Source organism: Felis catus, chromosome D4 (assembly GCF_018350175.1).
Source record: "Felis catus isolate Fca126 chromosome D4, F.catus_Fca126_mat1.0, whole genome shotgun sequence".
In the NCBI taxonomy this organism is placed as follows: Eukaryota; Metazoa; Chordata; class Mammalia; order Carnivora; family Felidae; genus Felis; species Felis catus.
The window spans coordinates 56439825-56458515 of NC_058380.1; the positions used below are offsets into that span (position 1 = coordinate 56439825).

General features: G+C 52.4%; 3 protein-coding genes across 14 annotated transcripts; 1 reads left to right on the forward strand and 2 right to left on the reverse strand.

Moving 5' to 3' along the window:
- Positions 1-599: 599 nt before the first annotated feature.
- Positions 600-16722, forward strand: IL11RA (interleukin 11 receptor subunit alpha). Of its 8 annotated transcripts, XR_441713.3 has the most exons (15): positions 601-728; positions 3672-3771; positions 4082-4142; positions 4867-5036; positions 5173-5287; positions 5673-5705; positions 5790-5956; positions 6630-6793; positions 7589-7730; positions 7997-8116; positions 8229-8325; positions 8552-8634; positions 12247-12340; positions 15440-15666; positions 16377-16515. XR_441713.3 is itself a non-coding variant. In XM_019816124.2 (14 exons), exons 2-14 carry the CDS (start codon positions 3672-3674, stop codon positions 16534-16536), a joined length of 1503 nt encoding a protein of 500 aa, XP_019671683.2. In that variant the 5' UTR covers positions 601-728; the 3' UTR covers positions 16537-16722. The 8 variants fall into 8 exon arrangements, 6 of the variants coding, with proteins under 6 accessions (XP_006939300.2, XP_019671683.2, XP_006939298.2 ...); XM_019816124.2 differs by lacking the exons at positions 12247-12340; positions 15440-15666 and adding an exon at positions 10534-10624 and having other exon boundaries at positions 16377-16722; XM_006939236.3 differs by lacking the exon at positions 15440-15666 and having other exon boundaries at positions 16377-16722.
- CCL27 (C-C motif chemokine ligand 27) lies at positions 9648-10443 on the reverse strand. The gene is made up of 3 exons (XM_003995585.5): positions 10305-10443; positions 10029-10161; positions 9648-9824 (listed from the first exon to the last, which is right to left on the reverse strand). The coding sequence occupies exons 1-3, from the start codon at positions 10372-10374 to the stop codon at positions 9680-9682; spliced, it is 348 nt and encodes a 115-aa protein (XP_003995634.1). The 5' UTR covers positions 10375-10443; the 3' UTR covers positions 9648-9679.
- LOC109493846 lies at positions 9648-15343 on the reverse strand. 5 transcript variants are annotated; one of them, XM_019816135.3, is made up of 5 exons: positions 15195-15343; positions 13784-13851; positions 13495-13554; positions 10305-13374; positions 9648-9824 (listed from the first exon to the last, which is right to left on the reverse strand). In XM_019816135.3, the coding sequence occupies exons 2-4, from the start codon at positions 13828-13830 to the stop codon at positions 13218-13220; spliced, it is 264 nt and encodes an 87-aa protein (XP_019671694.1). In that variant the 5' UTR covers positions 13831-13851; positions 15195-15343; the 3' UTR covers positions 9648-9824; positions 10305-13217. The 5 variants fall into 5 exon arrangements, with proteins under 5 accessions (XP_019671694.1, XP_019671697.1, XP_019671695.1 ...); XM_019816138.3 differs by lacking the exon at positions 15195-15343 and adding an exon at positions 14277-14328; XM_019816136.3 differs by lacking the exon at positions 15195-15343 and adding an exon at positions 14225-14325.
- Positions 16723-18691: the final 1969 nt, after the last annotated feature.

Sequence of the window (18691 nt, forward strand, 5' to 3'; positions counted from 1 at the left end):
CTTGAGACCCTGAACAGGTAGGATCTGGGACTTGGAGTCTCTGGAAGGAGCTCAGAAAGACAAGGTACACATCTTCCTTGAGGTCCCAGTGACTGGGGAGTGGATGTGAACCCTGGGTGATTGGCTGGTTTCTTAAGGCATACACCTACACAAACACCGGACCCCACACTCGATTTGGCTGCCTTTTGGAATCATTTGGGAAATTTAAACACTGATGCCAAGGCCAGTTTCCAGAGATTCGGATTTAATTGGTTTGGAGTGTGGCTTGGCAATTTTAAAACCACAGTGTTCGGCAAAGTTTCAGAACCATCGCACCACACAAGTCCTTATCTGGAGTCAGGGGTACCACAGCTCCTCCAGTCACCTGCCCAATGGCTCCTGAGCCACTGAACTTGAGGTTTTGTTTTTGGACTGATGGAAGGAAGAGGGGCCTGAAAACTTCCAGTCCTGCGGTCCCAGGACAGGACTCTAGGCAAGGACCTAGGAATCTAACTCCAGACTCCGTCTCTCTCAGTCCCGGACGGGACAGGAAGTGTCCGGCAGAGGTGGGGTGGCGGTGATTGGCAGTTGGAGGCTCCAATGGGCCCAGACCCTCCCCCTTTTCACCCTTGTCCTTCCATTGGTGCCTGGGTGGAGCCGCCCCCACTGCGGGGGCCCCGGGGCGAGAGGGAGTAGAGGCCGGGGCAGAGGGCGAGGGCGGAGGGCGCTGGCGGCGGAGGCCGCAGAAGGTGAGGCCTGGTGGGGCCGGCGGGAGTATTGGAGGAAGCCTTGCCAGGAGAGGGCGGGGCAGGGTAGTGTACGATCTGAAGGGCCTGGAGTGATTGACCGACTGTCAGTGTGTGTGTGTGTGTGTGTGTGTGTGTGTATGTGTGTGTCTCGATGTCAGTGTGTGGACCTGTAACTGAGGGTCACTTGGTGCAACTGGCAGTTAATATGACTGCGTGTGTCAGTGTGCGTGTGGTTGAGTCTGCATGTGGCTGTGCAAGTGTGGGATTATGTGTTCTGTCAATGTGCAGTTTTTGGGTTGTGTGTTTGTGTGAGAGGGCCTGTGACCACATGGGGAATGTATTTTGGGAAGGTCTCTGTGGGATTTAAGACTGTCTGCCAGTGTGAGAGTCGGGGGCTGGGTTTGTGTGTACCATTGTGTGACTTCAGCAGTAGCAGAGCAAGAGTGAGAGTTGTACTATGTGTGTGTCCTGTGTCCTGTGTTAGACTAGAAGTGGAGCTGTGTTGTACTTGGGGACCAACTTCAATAGTCAGTGGGACTGACCTTTCTATTTTAATGTCCAGAAAAGACAGACTCACCCCAACACACTTGGCTTCCCTTCCTTTCTGTGCTCTAGAGTCCCTGTCATTGGTCTACTGCTCCTTATTTTCTGTTTCCCTCAGTTTCCTTATATGTCTTTTTCTCTCCCTACTACTGCTTTCCTAGAGCTGTCATTTTCTGTGTCTCCTCACAGTTTTGTCTCCCCTGGTATCTCTGTGTCTCTGCTTTTTAGTTCTGCTTCTCATGTCCTGTGCATCTCTGTGCCCCTATGCCTGACTTCCCTGTTCACCTTTGTCTTTTTGGCTACGTGGGGGCCTGGGGCAGTGATGAGATGTGGGATTTGCCATACTAAGAGCTCCCTAGAAGAGGGGACTCAAACCATGATGAAGATTTGCTTTTAGGGAGTGCTGTGACCCCATTGCAGGGGCAGAGTGCTAAGTATCTGTGTATCTATGTGAGGGTATGAGTCTGAGTGACAATGAGTGTATCCATGTGACTGTGAGTGGCTGTATCTGAGAGTGTGTGTCTGAGGGTAAGTGTGGGTCTTATGTATCTGGCACCAAGGGACCAAAGGCATTTCCTGGTGCTGGGGCCCAAAGAGTGGAGGGGGAGGTGAGAAATGGCTGGAACGTCCCGGGGCGGAGGAACTGGACTCTGGATTTTCTTTATATCCCCCAACCTGGGGCCTCCTTTCCCCTCAAAAAACAGCTAACTATGCCCTAAGGAAATATTTACTGGGGAGTGAAAAGAGTGGGGCACGAATCTCTGATTTTTCATTTGGTTATGTCCACATGTGTTCAAGGGAGTGTCTTTTTATTGATTGTGTCTATTAAGTCCACACATGAATGTGGCTGGGTGAAAACATAGGGAATCTCTCCCTGACAGGGATATAAGCAGCCCTCCTTTCCCTCTTGCTGGCCCTGGCTGTGCCTGTGGCTTCATTTCCAGACTGGGGGGAGGCCTCTTCCCTTCCCAGGGCCTCGGTGGGAGGGGGGTGAAAGGAGAGGAGGGAGGAGGAGAGAGGGAGGTGGGGGCCTAGCTCAGGGCGGCTGAGCTCTAGGGCCCAGAGGGGCGGGGGGAGGGAAAGGGAAGGAGGGGATGATTCTGGGGTCCCAGAACTGAGTGGAGCTGAGACGGGTGCTGTAGCTGGTGGGAGGAAGTCCTGGAGGCCATGGACACTCAACCACTGGGATCACCGAGGTAGGGCGGGGCTGCGTAGGGTAAATGTTCTCTGGGTGGGGGGTGGGGGAGTGGGTAGGGGTGAGCCACTAGACACATTCAGACAGACACATGGAGGCCCTTACTCTGCTCTACTTGAGAGGGATCTGTGCTCTTCCTCTCCTGGAGCCCTTGCCTGCCTGGGCCCTCTCTGTTTCTGCTTCTTCTCCTGTCCGCATGGCCACTTCCCCACTGCTTTTCTCATCCTGCCCTTCTCCCATCCAGAATCCCTCTCTCCTAGCACCCCCACCTCCATATACACATGGTTGCTTACTCCCTCTGCCCTTCTACTTCCCTGCTGCCCAAGCCCATCCCTTGCCTCACTGAGCCCCTACCACCTCCCAGTCCTGTTTTCTGAGCATCTCCTGGTTCTGTAGCCTCCACTCCAGGCCCCTTTCCCTGCAGGCTCCTAGCTCCTCTCAGCCTCCTCTCCCCTCCCCGACACCCTGTCTCCATCTCCTGGCTCTTCGCCCGCCCCCAGCCTCTGGCAGCAGCCAAGGCATCTGGATCTGCTTAACTCTGCAGTCTCAGCCTGCACCCTCGCCCCATCCAGCCTCACAGGCTCAAGACCAACAAGATTCCAGAGTCAGGCCCAGATGAGTGGTCCAAGGAGCCAGGCCCAGGAGAGAAGAGGCCTGGCAGCCAGAGCAGGGCTAGGCCTCATGGTAGGAGTACAGAGGGGACTCAGACCTACCATGACAGCCCTCCACCCAAGGGTGATGAAGGCTGTCTCAGGTCAGTCAGAGGCAAAGACTAGTCCTGGGCCAGGTGGGGGTAGACACTGGAATTCCCAACAGCTGGGTTGGAGGAGTTAATGGGAGTGACTGCGCTGGTGCCAGCACTTGGTGCCAGGGGTGGGTGCCAAGAGTGGTGTGTGTGTGGGGGGACTGCTGGCACAGTCTGTCGCCTCCGGCTTTTGTTCTGGGCCCTAGGCCCAGCACTGAGATGGAGGGTGTGAGGGTGTGTGTGTGTGTGTGTGTGTGTGTGTGTGCATGCATGCACACGCAGCACTGGGTATATGGTGGAAAGGAGACTTAGATCAGATCCCCTAAAGTTTTCTGATATCCTTACCCAATTTGGTACCTTAGTTTTCTTCCTAGAACATCACAGTTTAGAAGAGGAAGAGGCAGGCTTTAGCCTCCAATCTGGGAATGGGGGATTGCTGACCCTACCTCTCTCCCCATAGATGAGCAGCAGCTGCTCAGGGCTGAGCAGGGTCCTGGTGGCCGTGGCTATAGCCCTGGTGTCCACCTCCTCCCCCTGCCCCCAGGCCTGGGGCCCCCCAGGTGAGAAGAATCCTGCTATATGATTCTAACTCTGACTTGTGACTTGCCACCCTTACTGTGGGCCCTTTCCATGCTTAGTCTATGACTCCCCAACCCCTGACATGAAACCTGGCAACATTCCCTCTCTACCCTGTCTTCTGACATCTGTCTCCAGATTATAACATGATGCTTTGACCCAATGACCACCCCCCCCACACACACACAGGGCTTAAAAGTCTGCCCCCTTACCCCATTGTGCTCACTGAGTGGGGGCTGGGATGGGAGAGAGGGAAAGGAAGAAAGAGCCTCTCCTCAGATGTGCCCTCCACAGGGGTCCAGTATGGGCAGCCTGGCAGGTCCATGACACTGTGTTGCCCTGGAGTGACTTCTGGGTAAGTGCCCCATCTGCCTATTGGGCTGATACTCATGACCCTTTCTTACTCTGTCCAGTCCTCCTGCCCCTCCCATCCTTGCCCCCTGTGTCTATAATTCTCACCTCTCTAGCTATCCTAATCCTCAAACCATCCTTATTCAACAGAAAATTTCAACCAACATGTATTGAGCACCTGCCAAGTCCCTGGTCTATTTTAGGCTCTGGGATCCAGCAGAGCACAAGCCTGGCAAGAAGCCTGCCCTTGCAGAGGTTACATTCTAGTAGGGCAGATGGACAATAAGCAAATAAGTATGGTACTTGCCAGGTACTAGTACCTGCAGGGCAGAAAATCAAAAGAAAGTGATGTGGAAGAGATAACTGATAACTGATTGGTTACTTTTTATTGGTAATCAGGGAAGGCTACTCTGAGGAGGTAATATTGAAGCTAATTTCTGAAGGTCAGGAAAGAGGCAGAGGGAACAGCTAGTGCAAATGCCCTGAGGTGTGAATGAGCTCAATACTCTTGAACAGAAAGAACACAAGTGTGACTGGATTGTGGTGGGTGAAGGGGAGAGAGAGAGGAGCTGAAGAAGGAAAGGAAGGCAAGGGCTAGATCACCAGGGGTTTGTAAGCCAGCAAAAGGACTCTGGTTTTTATTGCAAGCACAGCGAGAAGCCGATGGAGAGCTGTGGCATGGCTTACATTTTAAATCTTCCCTCTATCATACGTCATCTCACCCCCAGGGCCCCGGTGTCCTGGTTTCGGGATGGGGAGACAAGGCTGCTCCAAGGACCTGACTCTGGGCTAGGGCATGAACTGGTCTTGGCCCGGGCAGACAGCACTGATGAAGGCACCTACATCTGCCGGACCCTGGATGGTGCACTTAAGGGCATTGTGACCCTACAGCTGGGCTGTGAGTTGGGGAGAGAGTATTGGGTGGCAGTGATGAGATAAGGGGCTCTTGGAGGGAGTCCAGGACCTGAGTAAGCCCTTTGGGATGGGGAGGACCTGGGGACTTCTCAGATTCTGGTTGTACCCTCTGCCTCTAGACCCCCCAGCCCGCCCTGTTGTCTCCTGCCAAGCAGCTGACTATGAGAACTTCTCCTGCACTTGGAGCCCCAGTCAGGTCAGCGGTTTACCCACCCGCTACCTCACCTCCTACAGGTGTGTGCATGATTGGGTGTGTGTGCCTATACATTTTTTTTTAATGTTTATTTTGAGAGAGAGAGAGAGAGAGAGAGAGAGAGAGAGCGAGAGAGCATGCACATAAGTGGGAAAGGAGCAGAGGGGGAGAGAGAGAGAGAGAATCTCATTGTCAGTGTGGAGCCAGACATGGGTCTTGATCTCATGACTGTGAGACCATGACTTGCGCTGAAATCAAGAGTCAGATGCTTAAATGACTGAGCCACAAGCGCCCTGTGCCTATACATTTGAGCGTGCAGGCACAACGTGGGTATGGGGGGCAGTGAGGGAGATCTTGAGGAAGGCCTTAGAGAGAGGGAGGATCCTCTTTTCCTTCCTGAACTCAGATGGCACCCTTCCCTGCCAGGAAGAAGACAGTACCAGGAGCTGATGGCCAGAGGTAGGACATAACAGAGAGGCTGGGGGCTCCAGCTAGGTCCCGCAGTGAGCCTTTCCAAGCTCAAGATCACATCCTCCCTCCTAGGATGAGTCCATCCACAGGGCCCTGGCCATGCCCACAGGATCCCCCAGGGGCTTCCCGCTGTGTAGTCCATGGGGCAGAATTCTGGAGCCAGTACCGAATCAATGTGACTGAGGTGAACCCCCTAGGGGTCAGTACACGCCTGCTGGATGTGAGCTTGCAGAGCATCTGTGAGTACTCATTCCTACTGCTTCCTCAGATCCCCACCTCAGAGACCCCAAATGGACTCCAGAGTACAGATAGTCCAACACAGAACCTCCCACTGTCAGAATACCCAAATACTTCCTTCCTGACATAGACCCCATTTTAACATACAGATAGCCCCCATGGAGACTAAAAAGCCAAGAGATCAGAGCCCAGCAGGCAGAGTTACTTCAGTCTCTAGAGGCTGCTGCCACTATCCCTCCTGGCTTCCTAGCCCCAGAGTTGCCTCTTTGCTTCTAGCCCTGTGTTGAAGGCCACCATGTCTCATGTCCTCCCTGCCTGGTGTAAGCCCTTGCTGGTCTCTCTTTCCTATTGATCTGTATGTGGGAGGGGGGAACTAAAGCTCTAGCTGAAATTCAGGCTAATTAATTTTCTTCCTTGAATAGAAAGCAAAATCACTCTTTAATTCACTAAACAAACACTTCAAAAACCTGTCCCTAGATCTCAGCTCATTTTATAATAGGGATGACAGACAAGTCCTGAGCCCAATGGATGGTCAAGCTTAAGATTTCCCCATACCCCTTGGAAGTGCCTCCCTCAGGTACCTTTAGGCATGCACCCACCTTCCCTTCGGAGGTAGTGGGGAGAAGGGACGGGTACCTGCTGCCTGTCCTGACTTTGTGTCTCCACTCCCCTCAGTGCGCCCTGACCCACCTCAGGGGCTTCGAGTAGAGTCGGTACCTGGCTACCCCCGCCGCCTGCGTGCCAGCTGGACATACCCGGCCTCCTGGCCCCGCCAGCCCCACTTTCTGCTCAAGTTCCGACTGCAGTACCGTCCAGCGCAGCATCCAGCCTGGTCCACGGTGAGACCTGGAGTATGTCCCAATCTGGGGCTATAGGTTCTGCCTCTGGTTTCATGTTCCTGGTTATTCTTCATTACTTTCTGGCACACTAGCAGGTCACTGAAGTCCTGTAACCTCCCCCCATACAGTGCTGTCCATGGACCAGCCTTTGTGCTGGGTGCTTGGGTTGGAGCAGGGCCTGACAGGCCTAGCCTCTGCCCTGGGGGGCTGTAACTCTAACATAAACCCATCCGTGGGAAGACAGGAGTGGCTTTTTACAAATAACTTTTCTAGGAAAAGGAGTGCCTTTCACCCAGAGGTACAACCTCATACAAACATTCATACACCCAGATGAAGATAATAGTGAATTCCCACCTCTGGAGATGTTAAAGATTGGCTAGCATCAAGTCAGGGAAGCAGCTGCCTCAGATAATAACCAATATTTATGGAGCACTGTCTGCTCGCCAGGCGCCATACTACACATTTTACATGCATTATCTTGTTCAGGTATATTCCCCTCTACTTTACAAATGAAGAAACCGAGGCACAGAGCAGCCCAAGTGATATAGCAAAGATTTGAAACCTGGCAGTCTGATGACACAGCCTGTCTACATAACCACTATGTACTTTTGTCTTTCAAACACTAGGTGTAGACCTGACACCACCAGCCACCCCACATGAGGCCAGATGGCTCCAGCAGTCTGACAGGGACAGGATTGGGAGGAAGGGGTGCTGTTTGCTAACTGAGTTTGGAAGGCAGGTAGTCTTGGCACTTACAACCTGGATAATGGGCCAAGGAACCATCTTCATTCCCAGGTGGAGCCAGCTGGATTGGAGGAAGTGATCACGGATGCTGTGGCTGGGCTGCCCCATGCTGTACGAGTCAGTGCCCGGGACTTTCTGGATGCTGGCACCTGGAGTGCCTGGAGCCCTGAGGCCTGGGGGACTCCAAGCATTGGTGAGAGACTGAGCCCCTGAGCCCAGGGCATGGGCAGAGAGCCGGCCCCACAGTCTCTGCCAGCTGGACGGGTTTTCGGGTCTATGGTCTTCTTCGCTTCAGCTTGGGTTGGCTGCGGCCCCGCCCTCGCTTAAGCTCTGCCCCTCAGCTTCCACCTCTGTTAGGTCCCCAGAAGCTGGCTCTCCCCTTTCAGCTTCCACCTCCTGGGTACCCTACCCCGCTCTTCCTCGTGTGGGCAATTCTTCTCAGGTCTCCCCTCCCTTCAGGGCCCCTGCCAAAGGAGATACCAGCTGGGGGCCAGCCACACAAGCAGCTGGAGGAGGAGCCTCAGGCAGACTGCCCCGCTTCCCCCAGGCCCTCCCTCTTGCCAGATCCACGGCCACTTGGTGAGCTTGGGCAGGTGAACCAAGGTTGTAGAGGACAGGAAAGCCCCAGAGAGAAAGGATTTGGTTAGGCAGCCTCACTCTCACAGTGGCATGTGACCCTCCCCTCCCCCAGACCACAGGGACCCCCTGGAGCAGGTAGCGGTGCTGGCATCTTTGGGAATATTCTCTTTCCTCGGACTGGCGGCTGGGGCCCTGGCACTGGGGCTCTGGTAAGTAACTGCCATTGGCTCTCAAATTCTGATCCCACACAGATGCTCTAATACCCACAGACCAAACCCATTCCCACCCTTCATGATTTCCCACTGAAAAATTTATGATTCTGGAATGATTCCCCTACTCCCTCCAACCCCCAACTTCATTATTTTCACTGATTTTTCTCCTGACCCTTTACTAATACACTGTTTTGGAGGAGACAGCTGCCTTTTTATGCTCTAGGCTGAGACTGAGACCAGATGGTAAGGATGGACCCCAAAAGCCTGGGTTCTTGGCTCCAGTGATTCCAGTGGACAAACTTCCAGGTGAGTAGGACCTCTAGGAGGTTTGGACCTGGAGATGTGTGCCCTCATTTTGAGTGTCTGGATTAAGAGCCAGATGCTCTAGTCATTGTAAGAGTGTTGGAAATCAGAGTTGGGTCACTTCATTCTTCTGTCTGAGCTCAGGAATGGAACTTTCATTCTTGAGTCCTTGGGCTCAGAATGCAGTCTCTTCCTTCTCTTACACAGTATTGGGGATCCTAGATGGGCCCCTTATTTTCAGGGTGTTAAGTTCAGAGTTGGACATCTATCCTGATTCTTGGGGTATCTTGGATCAGAGCTGGGTCCTCTCCCTTATTCTTAATGTACCTGGGCCTAGAACTAGTTATACTCCCTCATCTTTAGGGTATTGGGGTTCAATCAGAGCTGGGCACCCCTATTCATTCTTGAAGTGTTGGGCTCAGAGCTGGGTCCCTTCCTTCATTCTCAGGGTGTCTGGGCCAAGATCCAGTCCTATTATCTCCCTTGATTTGCCTCCTGCTTCTTCTAGGAGCCCCAAACCTGTAGATGACCCAGGAGGGCTTCAGCTGATTCCACCTATAACTCTGTCTTGCTGGTGTGGATGGACAGACAGATAAAACCCAGGCAGGATAGATCCCCATGGAGGCAGGGGGGCAGGGAGTGGCCTCAGCTGGAAGTTCTGTTTGGAGCCCATTTCTATGAGACTCTGTGTTCCCAACCTGCCAGCTGGAAGTGTCCAGACGTCTGATTTCATCTCAGAGTTGGAGGTCTACCAGAGTATGTGTGTAGATGAGTACGTTTGTGTCCATGTGTGCCCATGTGTATGTGAGGTAGGGAATGTGTGTTCTCTAAATTTATGCATGTAGGTGCCTGGGGAGTATGTGTGGGTCCTTGGCTCTTGACCTTGCCCCTGGAGGGGTTTGTGAAGATGTGAATAAAGAGAATGAAGAGGTTCTTCTGTTTATTGACATGTCACCCAGCTTCAGATTCAGGGCTCACAGGAGAACGCATAGAACTTGGAGACCACAGTCAGAGACTATTATCCAATGATGCTTTATTATTTTGGCTATTAGGGCCCCTGGTCCATTTTCCCTATCAGCTCCAAATTCAGGTTAGGCAGAATACCCTGGAATCTCCTCCCTTGGCGCTCAAACCACCGAGCCAGGCTGCGGTTCTGAGGATGGATGCAGACACTGCGTCGAGACAAGTGAAGCCTGGGAAAGGAAAGGTGCAAAGCCATAGTCATAGCTTGGAGATGACATTAGGGTCCAGGGGTTAGGGCAAAGGCTAAATGAAAACCTGAGTCAGCATCAGAATTAGCAACTGGGGCTGGGGCTGGGGCTGGGGTTGGGGTCAGCATCAGGTTGGGACTGAGGTCAGAGTCAGGGGTCAATATGAGGGGCAGGGTCAGAGCTCACACGAAGGCCTGGAGGTGACAGTCCCCATCAGCTTCCTGCAGTTCCACCCGGATGACTTTCCTTAGTAGCTTGTTCGAGAGTGGCTGGCGGTAGAGCTGAGTACAGCAGGTAATGCTGGGTGACAGTAGCAGTGCTAGGGGACAATGGGGCCATGTGTTCAGAGGACTCCTGACCCCAAACCCTTCTATCAGACAGCTGGAGGATGGACTTCCTGGGTCCCTTTCCCTCCACCCCATTTACCCAAATCCCTGGCCTTCTAGACCCCCAAGCACTCACCTGCTCCAGGGTCTGGGGTCAGCAGCAGCAGTAGCAGAAGGAGGCTGCTTGTGGGTGAGGGCCCCTTCATGCTGCTCAGCTTGGATACTTCTCTCTTCTCCTCCTCCCCTACCTTTTATCTGGGTGCCTTTTACCTGGGGCACCAGGTGAGTCAGAGGCAGGTGAAGATGTATTGCTCATCCTGTGACATTCCTGAGCCCTAATTGCCACAGACCCCCTCCTCTTCTAGGGCTGCCATTTCCCATGGCTTCTAAGCCCTGGACAGAGAAGCTGGAGAGAGGGGTACTGCATGATGTGAAGGCTGATGACACAGTGGCCAAGTAAGGGCAGCTAAGGATCCACGGTGGTATCCAATGATGGACATTCATACTCATATACCCATAGTCACATTCATAGTCACACCTCAATCACTCAGTCAACCTCACATGGTCAGACAACCAAGGACAGAATCATATTGCCCCAGTTGGCCTCAAAGTCCCACTCCCACACAGTTGTGTCTTCACAATCATCCAGTCACACAATCATATGAACACACACAAATTCTGATAGGGGAATTTTGGGTGGAGTGGGAGCAGAGGGCAGGCCAGCACCAACTTGCCTTCATCTTCCCCTCTATATACTTCCTGTCCTAGCCTGCCTGTCTTATCAGGAGAAATTGATGAGAATGGGTCCCTAAAGCAAGTCCTTCTGGCTGAGGATGAGTCTTGGCTGGAACAGTTACATCCAGAGTGAGAAGCCGGGACAAGGCCCTTTTTGGTACTGGGGTACCTTGGGGATGATGAAGTAGGGGCTGCTTTTCCCAGGGAGATGAGACAGGGAGGAAGGATGGGGTGGAAAGATGAAAGAAGGTAAAGTTCTTTGGTGCCAGGTTGCTGATGTCGAACAGAGAAAAGACCCAAAAAATCTTACCTTCCTGTTTGTGCCTAGTCCTATCCCAGAAATGCCAGCCTCTTGCCAGGAGGGGTGCCTGGGGTTTCCAGAATCAGTCTCTGGTTTATGCAGACATCAGACTCAAGAGCTCAATGAGCTTTCTTTTGTTCTATTCAAATTCCAGCCAGGCCCTGCTCCCCAGCCAGGTCCTGTAATACCACCCCTGCCCCAACCCAGGCCCCAACCCTTACTCTCTGCATCCCATCCTCTTGCTAAAGCCCCAACCTCTCATCTCCTCCCTGTCTCTTCTCTCCTATCCTATAACCAGCCCTAATTCCCTTTTTCCCCTCACCCTCTAAAACAAAAGTTCTCCTCCTCTTCTTGTGCTTTCAAGGAAGCTGGGAACTGCCTATGGTGGGGGCAAGTTGCTAAGTTTAGTGCCCCTGGCACCTTGAAGAAATTCCCACTCCTGGTCTGGGGATTTCAACCCTCAAGTCTTGCTCTGTATTCGAAACATAAACTGAGTCATAACCCAGTAATCCAGACTTTATCTGGTTGTTGCAGGGGTGCCTTGTGCAGCCTTCTGCTGTGTGGCCAGCTATCCTCTATGGGGCAGGCCTTCTCTTGGGATAGGGACCCAAACCTATCCTGGGCATCTTTCTGCTGCAGGGTTGCTGAAACAATCAGGAGGGACCATCAGTTCCAAGAGTAGGAACCAGTCCCCCTCCCATGCTGAACAATTCAAGTTTCTCCTCTCTTCTGTCCAGGGTGAGGCTTGAAGGTCTTTCCCTGGAGTTTGTCTTGTGAATACTCAGGAATTCCGATAGTGTCCTGGTGAGGTGTAGGCCCTGGGCTTGACAGGGTACTCCACTTTTGACAGGGTTCTTGATGTAGACATTGTGAGGAAATGGCTCAAGAGTCTGGGTCTGTTCTTGAAGGTGGCCACAACCCAGAGGTCACTCATTTTGAACTGATAGTACCAGAGGCCTTAGGGTCTCTCTCCCACCCTCCAGTCCGGACATGTACCCCAGAGCTCAGGTGCAGCTCTTGAGGTGCTATTGTTTTATTACAGATCTCCATCAGCTGGCTGTCTGCCATATACTTTGTGGTCTTTTCTGGACCAATCGGTCCAGACACCTGGGAAGGCAAGAAATGAGTTCTTTTGGGTATGTACCCATTTCTCCCCTTTGGCTTCTCCAAAGATAGGGCCAAGTGGTTTCCCCAGCCACAAGCTGCTGTGGCAGGGGCAGCCCCAGGCTAAAAGTTAGCTTTGCCCTCATCCATACACTGGGCTGTCTCTTTAACTTAATCTTCTGGTACCTTTTCTGATGCTGGAACCAGTCCCTAACAGAAGCAGGCCCACCAGGAGGCCCTCACCCTCAGCACTTTAAGACCTAGAGGGTCTCAGGTTAACTAGATGACAAAATAGAAAGGGGTGGCAGGGAGCAGTGGCCTTTGAGTTCTAGGGACACAGCAAGAACTGTTAGGTAAGCTGATGCCAAGTATCTTTAAACCTGGGAAAAGACTGGAGGAGCCAAAAGTTGGGTTATTAACTGTAAGAAAGATCTCCAACAGTCCCAAGTAATTCCCCTGTGGCAGGTTGAGGGAGTCAGCCTCTAAGAATCTTCCCCTCCCCTCCCTGCCTACTTCCTACAACCCTGGGCTTAAAATATTTTAGATTCACTCTCAGACAAAGAAGATGCTTCAGACACCTGGCAAAGTCCTTTCTAGGAGGGAAGTGGAACACATCTATGTGGGGATACGGGTGGGAGAAAAGACCAGGACAGGACTATTTAGTTCTCTGCATATAGGCTACTTACAGGGAGGGGTGGGGAGATTAGGTGGCGGAGGGCAGTTAAAGACAGTAATGGGAGGCCTGATACTGATGAGGGATCCTTAGGAATAACGGGGGCCTGGATATGGAAGGGCACCCAATCAGGGAGGGAGGCCCTGTCAGTAACGAGAAGCAGGCGTGTAGAGGGGCTCCCAGACCGAATGGCGGCAGCGGCGGCAGAGTCAGGAGGGCAGCATGGTGACTTCGGTTTAAATCTTTAATGCACCGGCTGGCTGGGCAGTGGCGGCGGGGGTGCGGCGAGGGAGGCCGCGACCCGAGCGCTGGGGGGCAGGGCCCAGTCCGCTTGACAGACAGCTCATCAGGCCTCGCAGAGGCTCCAACTTCTGCTCCCGCGGATGCGCCGAGCTGCAGGGCAACCCGACACTGGCATAAGGCAAGGAGGGGACTCCCAGATTACCCCCATCCGTCCCCCGAGGCTGAGCCTCGTATGCCCCGGGCGGGTCCGCGGCGTCGCAGCCCCCTCACCTCCTGTCCCTCCGCCACATGCGCAGCCAGGGGAAAAAGTAGAAGCAACCCCAGTAGATCCTGCGGAGAGAAGGCAGAGCCGGCCGGGGGGGCGGGGCTGACCCCACAGACTCTGCGGTTTAGACGCCTCGCCCCTCTCTAGGAAGGCTCCGCCCCGCCCTTTAGAGGCGGTTCCCTTCGCAGCCCACGCCCCTTGAGGGGCCCCACGCCTCCCGCCCGCAGAGAACTCGCGCCCTCCCCCACCCCGGAGCGGCTAGGTTCCTCCTCCGCAGAACCCGCCTCCACTCACTCCTCCTCCGCCTCCAGCGCCACCTCGTATCTCCTCAATCCCGACATGTCCTGGGCTCCGAACGTCTCCTGGGGAGCAGCATGATTGGGTCAAGGATTCTCCAACCCCATGTCCCCCTCTCTGTCATTCTCAGGACCCGTCTGACCTGTTCTCAGGTAATCTGAGGCAGGTGCCCCCCGGAAGCCTCAATTGCCACAACGGGATAGGGTGGGGGATTGAAAAATTGGGAGGCACCAGACGTTAAGAAATTAGGAGGTCGGTCACCTCGGGGATCTGGGACATTTAGGGGATCAGGGAGAAAGGCTTTGCGGTCATGGACCTGGGATATTCGGGGCCCTGGGTGAGGATTTCGGGGGTGGGGATCACCTGGAGGGGGGCTGAGGGGTCGGCGCAGCCTAAACTCCCGCCCTCCTTGGCTCCACCCCGGAAACAGACCGTTACCGTTACGTCATAGGGACTCCGTCGCGCACCAGGGGTGGGGTTTGCCTATTACCCGGAAGGAGCGAAGTCAGGGCTTTCCTTCAACGGAGGCGGAGTCAAAGTGACACCCTGGAGGTGGAGCCAGGGTCTATCTATCCTAAGGGGGCGGAGTCGGGCCTTATTACTAGGATGTGGAGCACAGGACATTCTTTTACAGGGATAGAGTCAGATTTTGTAGCTCTCTCCCTGGAGACCAGGGAGCAAGAAAAGAGCTTTGGGACGCAATCCAGTACTGTTTTCCCAATCCTCTCTCCTCTTTCTTCGGCTTCTGCCCTGCCACTTGTCTTTCTTGTCTGCCTTATTCCACTTGTATGACCCGGGTCTGAGGAGGAATAGGTCTCCAGAGAGGGCCCAGCCTAGATGGAGCAGGCTGCGGGAGTACTTGTGTGAGTGGCCTCGTTAATGGTCAGAAGGTTACAACCCTTCCTCTCTGAGCTGAAAGCTATCTTCCTGTGATTTTTGTTCCTACTGTCATTCAATTCAGCAAATTTATCATGCTATGAATGGGTATACAGCAGTAGAGAATACAGATTATTACAGTACACAGCACACTGGATGGAGGCAACAGAGGGTGCTGCAGTAGAGTCCAGAAAGAGCAATTAACCCATTATGAAACGTTGGACATAGCTGCCCCAGTTGGTCTGGGGATGGAGGAAGGGAGCCTTCTAGCTGGACTGTAAGGGAGAGAGTGACCAGAAATAAGTGAAGTGAAAGTTCCCTCAGGCTGAAGTGTGGAGAATGGAGACAACTACTCTCTCCCCTCATCCCACCTTCTTTCTCCCTGTCTCATACCTCTTTTCCTATGCTTGGGCCACAAGATGGCAGACAGATCCGCGGGTACTAGTTGGGCTTTATTGGAAACATTACAGTCTGGGTGTGGAGGAGAAGCTGTGCTCCTGCCACACTCATCCCTGCTTACACTTAGACTCACATTCACACTGCAGGCCCTGTCCCGGCAGGGTCAGGTCTGGTGCAGAGTTGCCAGAAGGCTGGTCCTCTCTTCTGGTCCTTTGTTCCTCAGAGCCTCGATGATTCACGGGGCTCCCTCTGAGACTGTCATGGGTTAATGACTGTGGTACTTGTTCTAGGGGAAAGAGAGGCAGGGTCACGGGTGTCTTGGGCAGGGGCTCTGAGGGAGAAGGCAGGGCTAAGGGAGAGCTGGGCTTGCCTTTGCAGAGTTCTGCGATTTCCAGATGATGTCCATCGAGGGCTGTTCTGGGGTGTACAGAGCTGGTGACCTCTCAGCACAGTGAACCTGGAATCAGAAGGAATGGAACAGCCCTGAAACCCAGCTTCCTGGCAGGCCCTGGTGTGAGGGGCAGAAACTGAGGACCATATCTGGGAACCTGTTTCAGGGGCTTCCTTGTGGGGAGGAGCTTGGCAAGGAGAAGGGGAGTAAGATGGTGAGTGGAGGCCCAGGTGATGGAGCAAGTGATTGGGAGAAGTAGAGACTGGTTACTCTTCACCCCCCACCCACAAGACAACAGCACCTTGTAGCCATTGTTGAGGAGGAGGTAGCAGCAAAAAGGCACCAAAAATGTTCCTGGGAATTGGTGTTGGTTCACCAAGAGAGTCCTCAGAGTTGTTGGCATCATTCAGAGCTGGGTGGGTGGGTGGGTGTAGGGGTTAGGGCTTGAGGGGCTTTAAGGTGGGAAGACCATAGTCCTGACTAGAATTCAGGATGCCTGTGTCTAGGGTCATAGCTTTAATGTTCCTCTCTTTCCCATCCATGTGCACTGTCCTTTTCTTCCTCTGGAAACCTAGGCTAAAGGAGATAGAGCCTCTAGAGAGAAGGGCAGCCAGAGTACTGACCCATGTAGGAATACTGGGGACACAGGCACATCTATATCACACAGGTGCACACATGGGACACAGGAACACCCACACTACACACGCCCATGTATAGATTGCACAGGAATATACACAATGCACAGGTAAACCCACAGTACACAAGGACACATAATCACAAGGACACACCCATTTGGCACATGTACACTGTCAGGTTCACAGACACACTTGGACCTGGGTGTTGACCTGAACTCACAGTCTCTTTCACAGATTCCCTGATCCCTCCTCTGCCCCTCATCTTACCATTTGCTTACTTACTTTCCAGGGGAGACCAAGAAATCAGTATGCTGAGAAGAGGAGAGGTGCTGTGCGGGGGGCCATGGAAGATGGATAGAGATGGACAAATGGGTAGAATTTTTGGGAGCAGCAAATGTGTGGCTTGCAGGAATCCTTCTGCTTTGTGTGGAGCCTGTGTGAGACTGTGAGACTGGGTGGAAGAGAGTGAGTGGAAGAGTGAGAGTGAAAGTAAGGGAATCCACGGTGGTCCCGTGATGTGTGCGTGAGCCTGTGTGAGACTATAGTTATCTCTTGTTTATGGCCTCCTGAAGCTTTCTTTTTTTACATCCAGAAATTTTTTCCTTTCTGTTGTGTAATAAAGAATTTTGACTGCTCTTTGTTCCTGATTTCTGAAAGTTAGACTTTAAATCTTTGAATTTCCCAAGTAATAGGAGTGTCTTTGTTATTTATGAGTCCTGCTGATTGTGACACCTGAGTTTATGCTAAGAGATGAGATGACTTAGGATCATCTGGGGGCTGGTCACCAGGAAGACTAACCATGTCACTGGAGAGCTGGAGCTTTGAGCCTGCACAACCTCTGGGAAGGGGAGGTGCGCTGGAGATTGAGTTCAGCCAACAATGCAGTCATGCTTACGCAATGAAATCTCAGTAAAAATTCTGGACACCAGGGGTTCCTGGGTGACTCGGTTGGGCACCTGACTCTTGATTTTGGCTCAGGTCATGATCTTGCGGTTTGTGGGTTCAAGCCCTGTGTTGGGCTCTGTGTGGATGGAGCAGAGCCTGCTTGGGATTCTTTCTCTCCTCTCTCTCTGTCCTTCCCCTGCTCTTGCCTACATGAGCTCTCTCTCTCAAAATAAATGAATAAACACTTAACCACAAAACTCTGGACAGCAAAGCTCATAGAACTTCCTGGTTGGTGAACACACTAATATGCCAGGAGAGTGATGTGCCTTATGTGTCTTAGTGGGATTAGAGCATGAAGTTCTGCATTTGAGACCCTCTCAAACTGCCCTGTGTGTCTTTTCATTTGTCTTCCTGATTCATATCTTTTATAAAAACTTATTGTAAGTATAGCATGCCTGACTGTTATGAGTCATTCTAAGGAATTATTGAACCTGAGGGGTTATGGGAACTCCCTGGGCTTGTAGCCAGTTGGTCAGAAATGCAATTGGCCTGAGGACCCTACAAGTGGGGGCACAGATGTTGGGGACTGTGCCCTGAAACTTGTGGAATCTGACACTACCTCTGAGTGGTTAGTGTCTGAATTGAATTGGAATATATGAGTTGGTAGGATACCTTTATGCTACATATTTTATCCACTGTCTCTATCTGGAAGAACCTTTTTCCCTTTCATAACTCCTCAGTAGCCTCCCGGTCCCCATTTTCCATTCTTTATCTTTAGGTCTGAGAATCTTAGCAATCATCAGATTGGACAAGGCAAGGTGTGTGTGGGGTGTTTCACTGTCACCCTTTAGGGGAAGGTTTACAGTGTAATTTCCTTGGAGGCATTTGAACAATGAGTCTCAAGACTAGGAGTCAAGGCTTGGTTCCAGATTAGAGGTCAGAGTAAGGAGTGCCTCCTTCTTTCCCAGGCTTCTCCTCCTCCCCGCAGCTCTTTGTGGTTGTATACCTGGGGGTGGGAGGAGTGGGGAAAGTGGGACTCACCTAGTTCTTCATATTCCCCAGAACAATGACAAATGGCAGGGAAAGCTGGAGAAGGTCCCTTCCTGGGTTCACCAAGTCTCCCCGGGGCCCATCACAGTGCGTATGCATCTGTCATCTGAGACCTGGTCTTCCCTTGGAAAAGCTTTGCTAATGCAAAAGATTTTTGGAAGCAGGTCTAATTCCTGTATCTCACATCTAAGGACTCTAGGGCTTCACTCTCCTGGCCCAGCCAACACTGACCCTTTCCCCAGTTGACCCATTTTCCTATGCGCCAAGCTGAGTCAGAGGAATAGCATGAGTGAAACCTGGCCTAGAATATCCACTTCTACCACGCCTTCCCTATCCTGGGAATTGAGAGAATTTCTGAGGAAAAGAGCTGGTCAGCTCACAGAGACAAGGAAACTAGAAATGAGGGAGAGGAGCAAGTGCTTCCCCCATCTGATGAGAGGCCCCAGAGACAGAGACCAAAGGGGGAGACCTCTCCTAAGAGACTAATTGTGGAGTGCTATTCTGTTTCCTTTTCCAGCCCTAGAGCATGTGATGTAACAAACTTAACTGTGGGTACAATTTTTTATGCCTTCTCTATTATCCATCCATGTGTCCATATGTTCACCTATATTTGTCTCTTTATCAGTTTATTCTTCCTTCTTCCATCTTTCATTTATCTTTTTATATCTT

Coding starts and splice junctions, on each gene's coding strand:
- IL11RA (XM_006939236.3), top strand. CDS start 3,672: ATGAGCAGCAGCTGCTCAGGGCTGAGCAGGGTCCTGGTGGCCGTGGCT. Junction 5,037..5,172: donor TGTGACCCTACAGCTGGGCT/GTGAGTTGGGGA, acceptor CTCTGCCTCTAG/ACCCCCCAGCCCGCCCTGTT. Junction 6,794..7,588: donor AGCATCCAGCCTGGTCCACG/GTGAGACCTGGA, acceptor CTTCATTCCCAG/GTGGAGCCAGCTGGATTGGA.
- CCL27 (XM_003995585.5), bottom strand. CDS start 10,374: ATGAAGGGGCCCTCACCCACAAGCAGCCTCCTTCTGCTACTGCTGCTG. Junction 10,162..10,304: donor GACCCCAGACCCTGGAGCAG/GTGAGTGCTTGG, acceptor ATTGTCCCCTAG/CACTGCTACTGTCACCCAGC. Junction 9,825..10,028: donor TGTCACCTCCAGGCCTTCGT/GTGAGCTCTGAC, acceptor TTCCTTTCCCAG/GCTTCACTTGTCTCGACGCA.
- LOC109493846 (XM_019816135.3), bottom strand. CDS start 13,830: ATGTCGGGATTGAGGAGATACGAGGTGGCGCTGGAGGCGGAGGAGGA. Junction 13,555..13,783: donor GCGCTGGAGGCGGAGGAGGA/GTGAGTGGAGGC, acceptor TTCTCTCCGCAG/GATCTACTGGGGTTGCTTCT. Junction 13,375..13,494: donor ATGTGGCGGAGGGACAGGAG/GTGAGGGGGCTG, acceptor GTTGCCCTGCAG/CTCGGCGCATCCGCGGGAGC.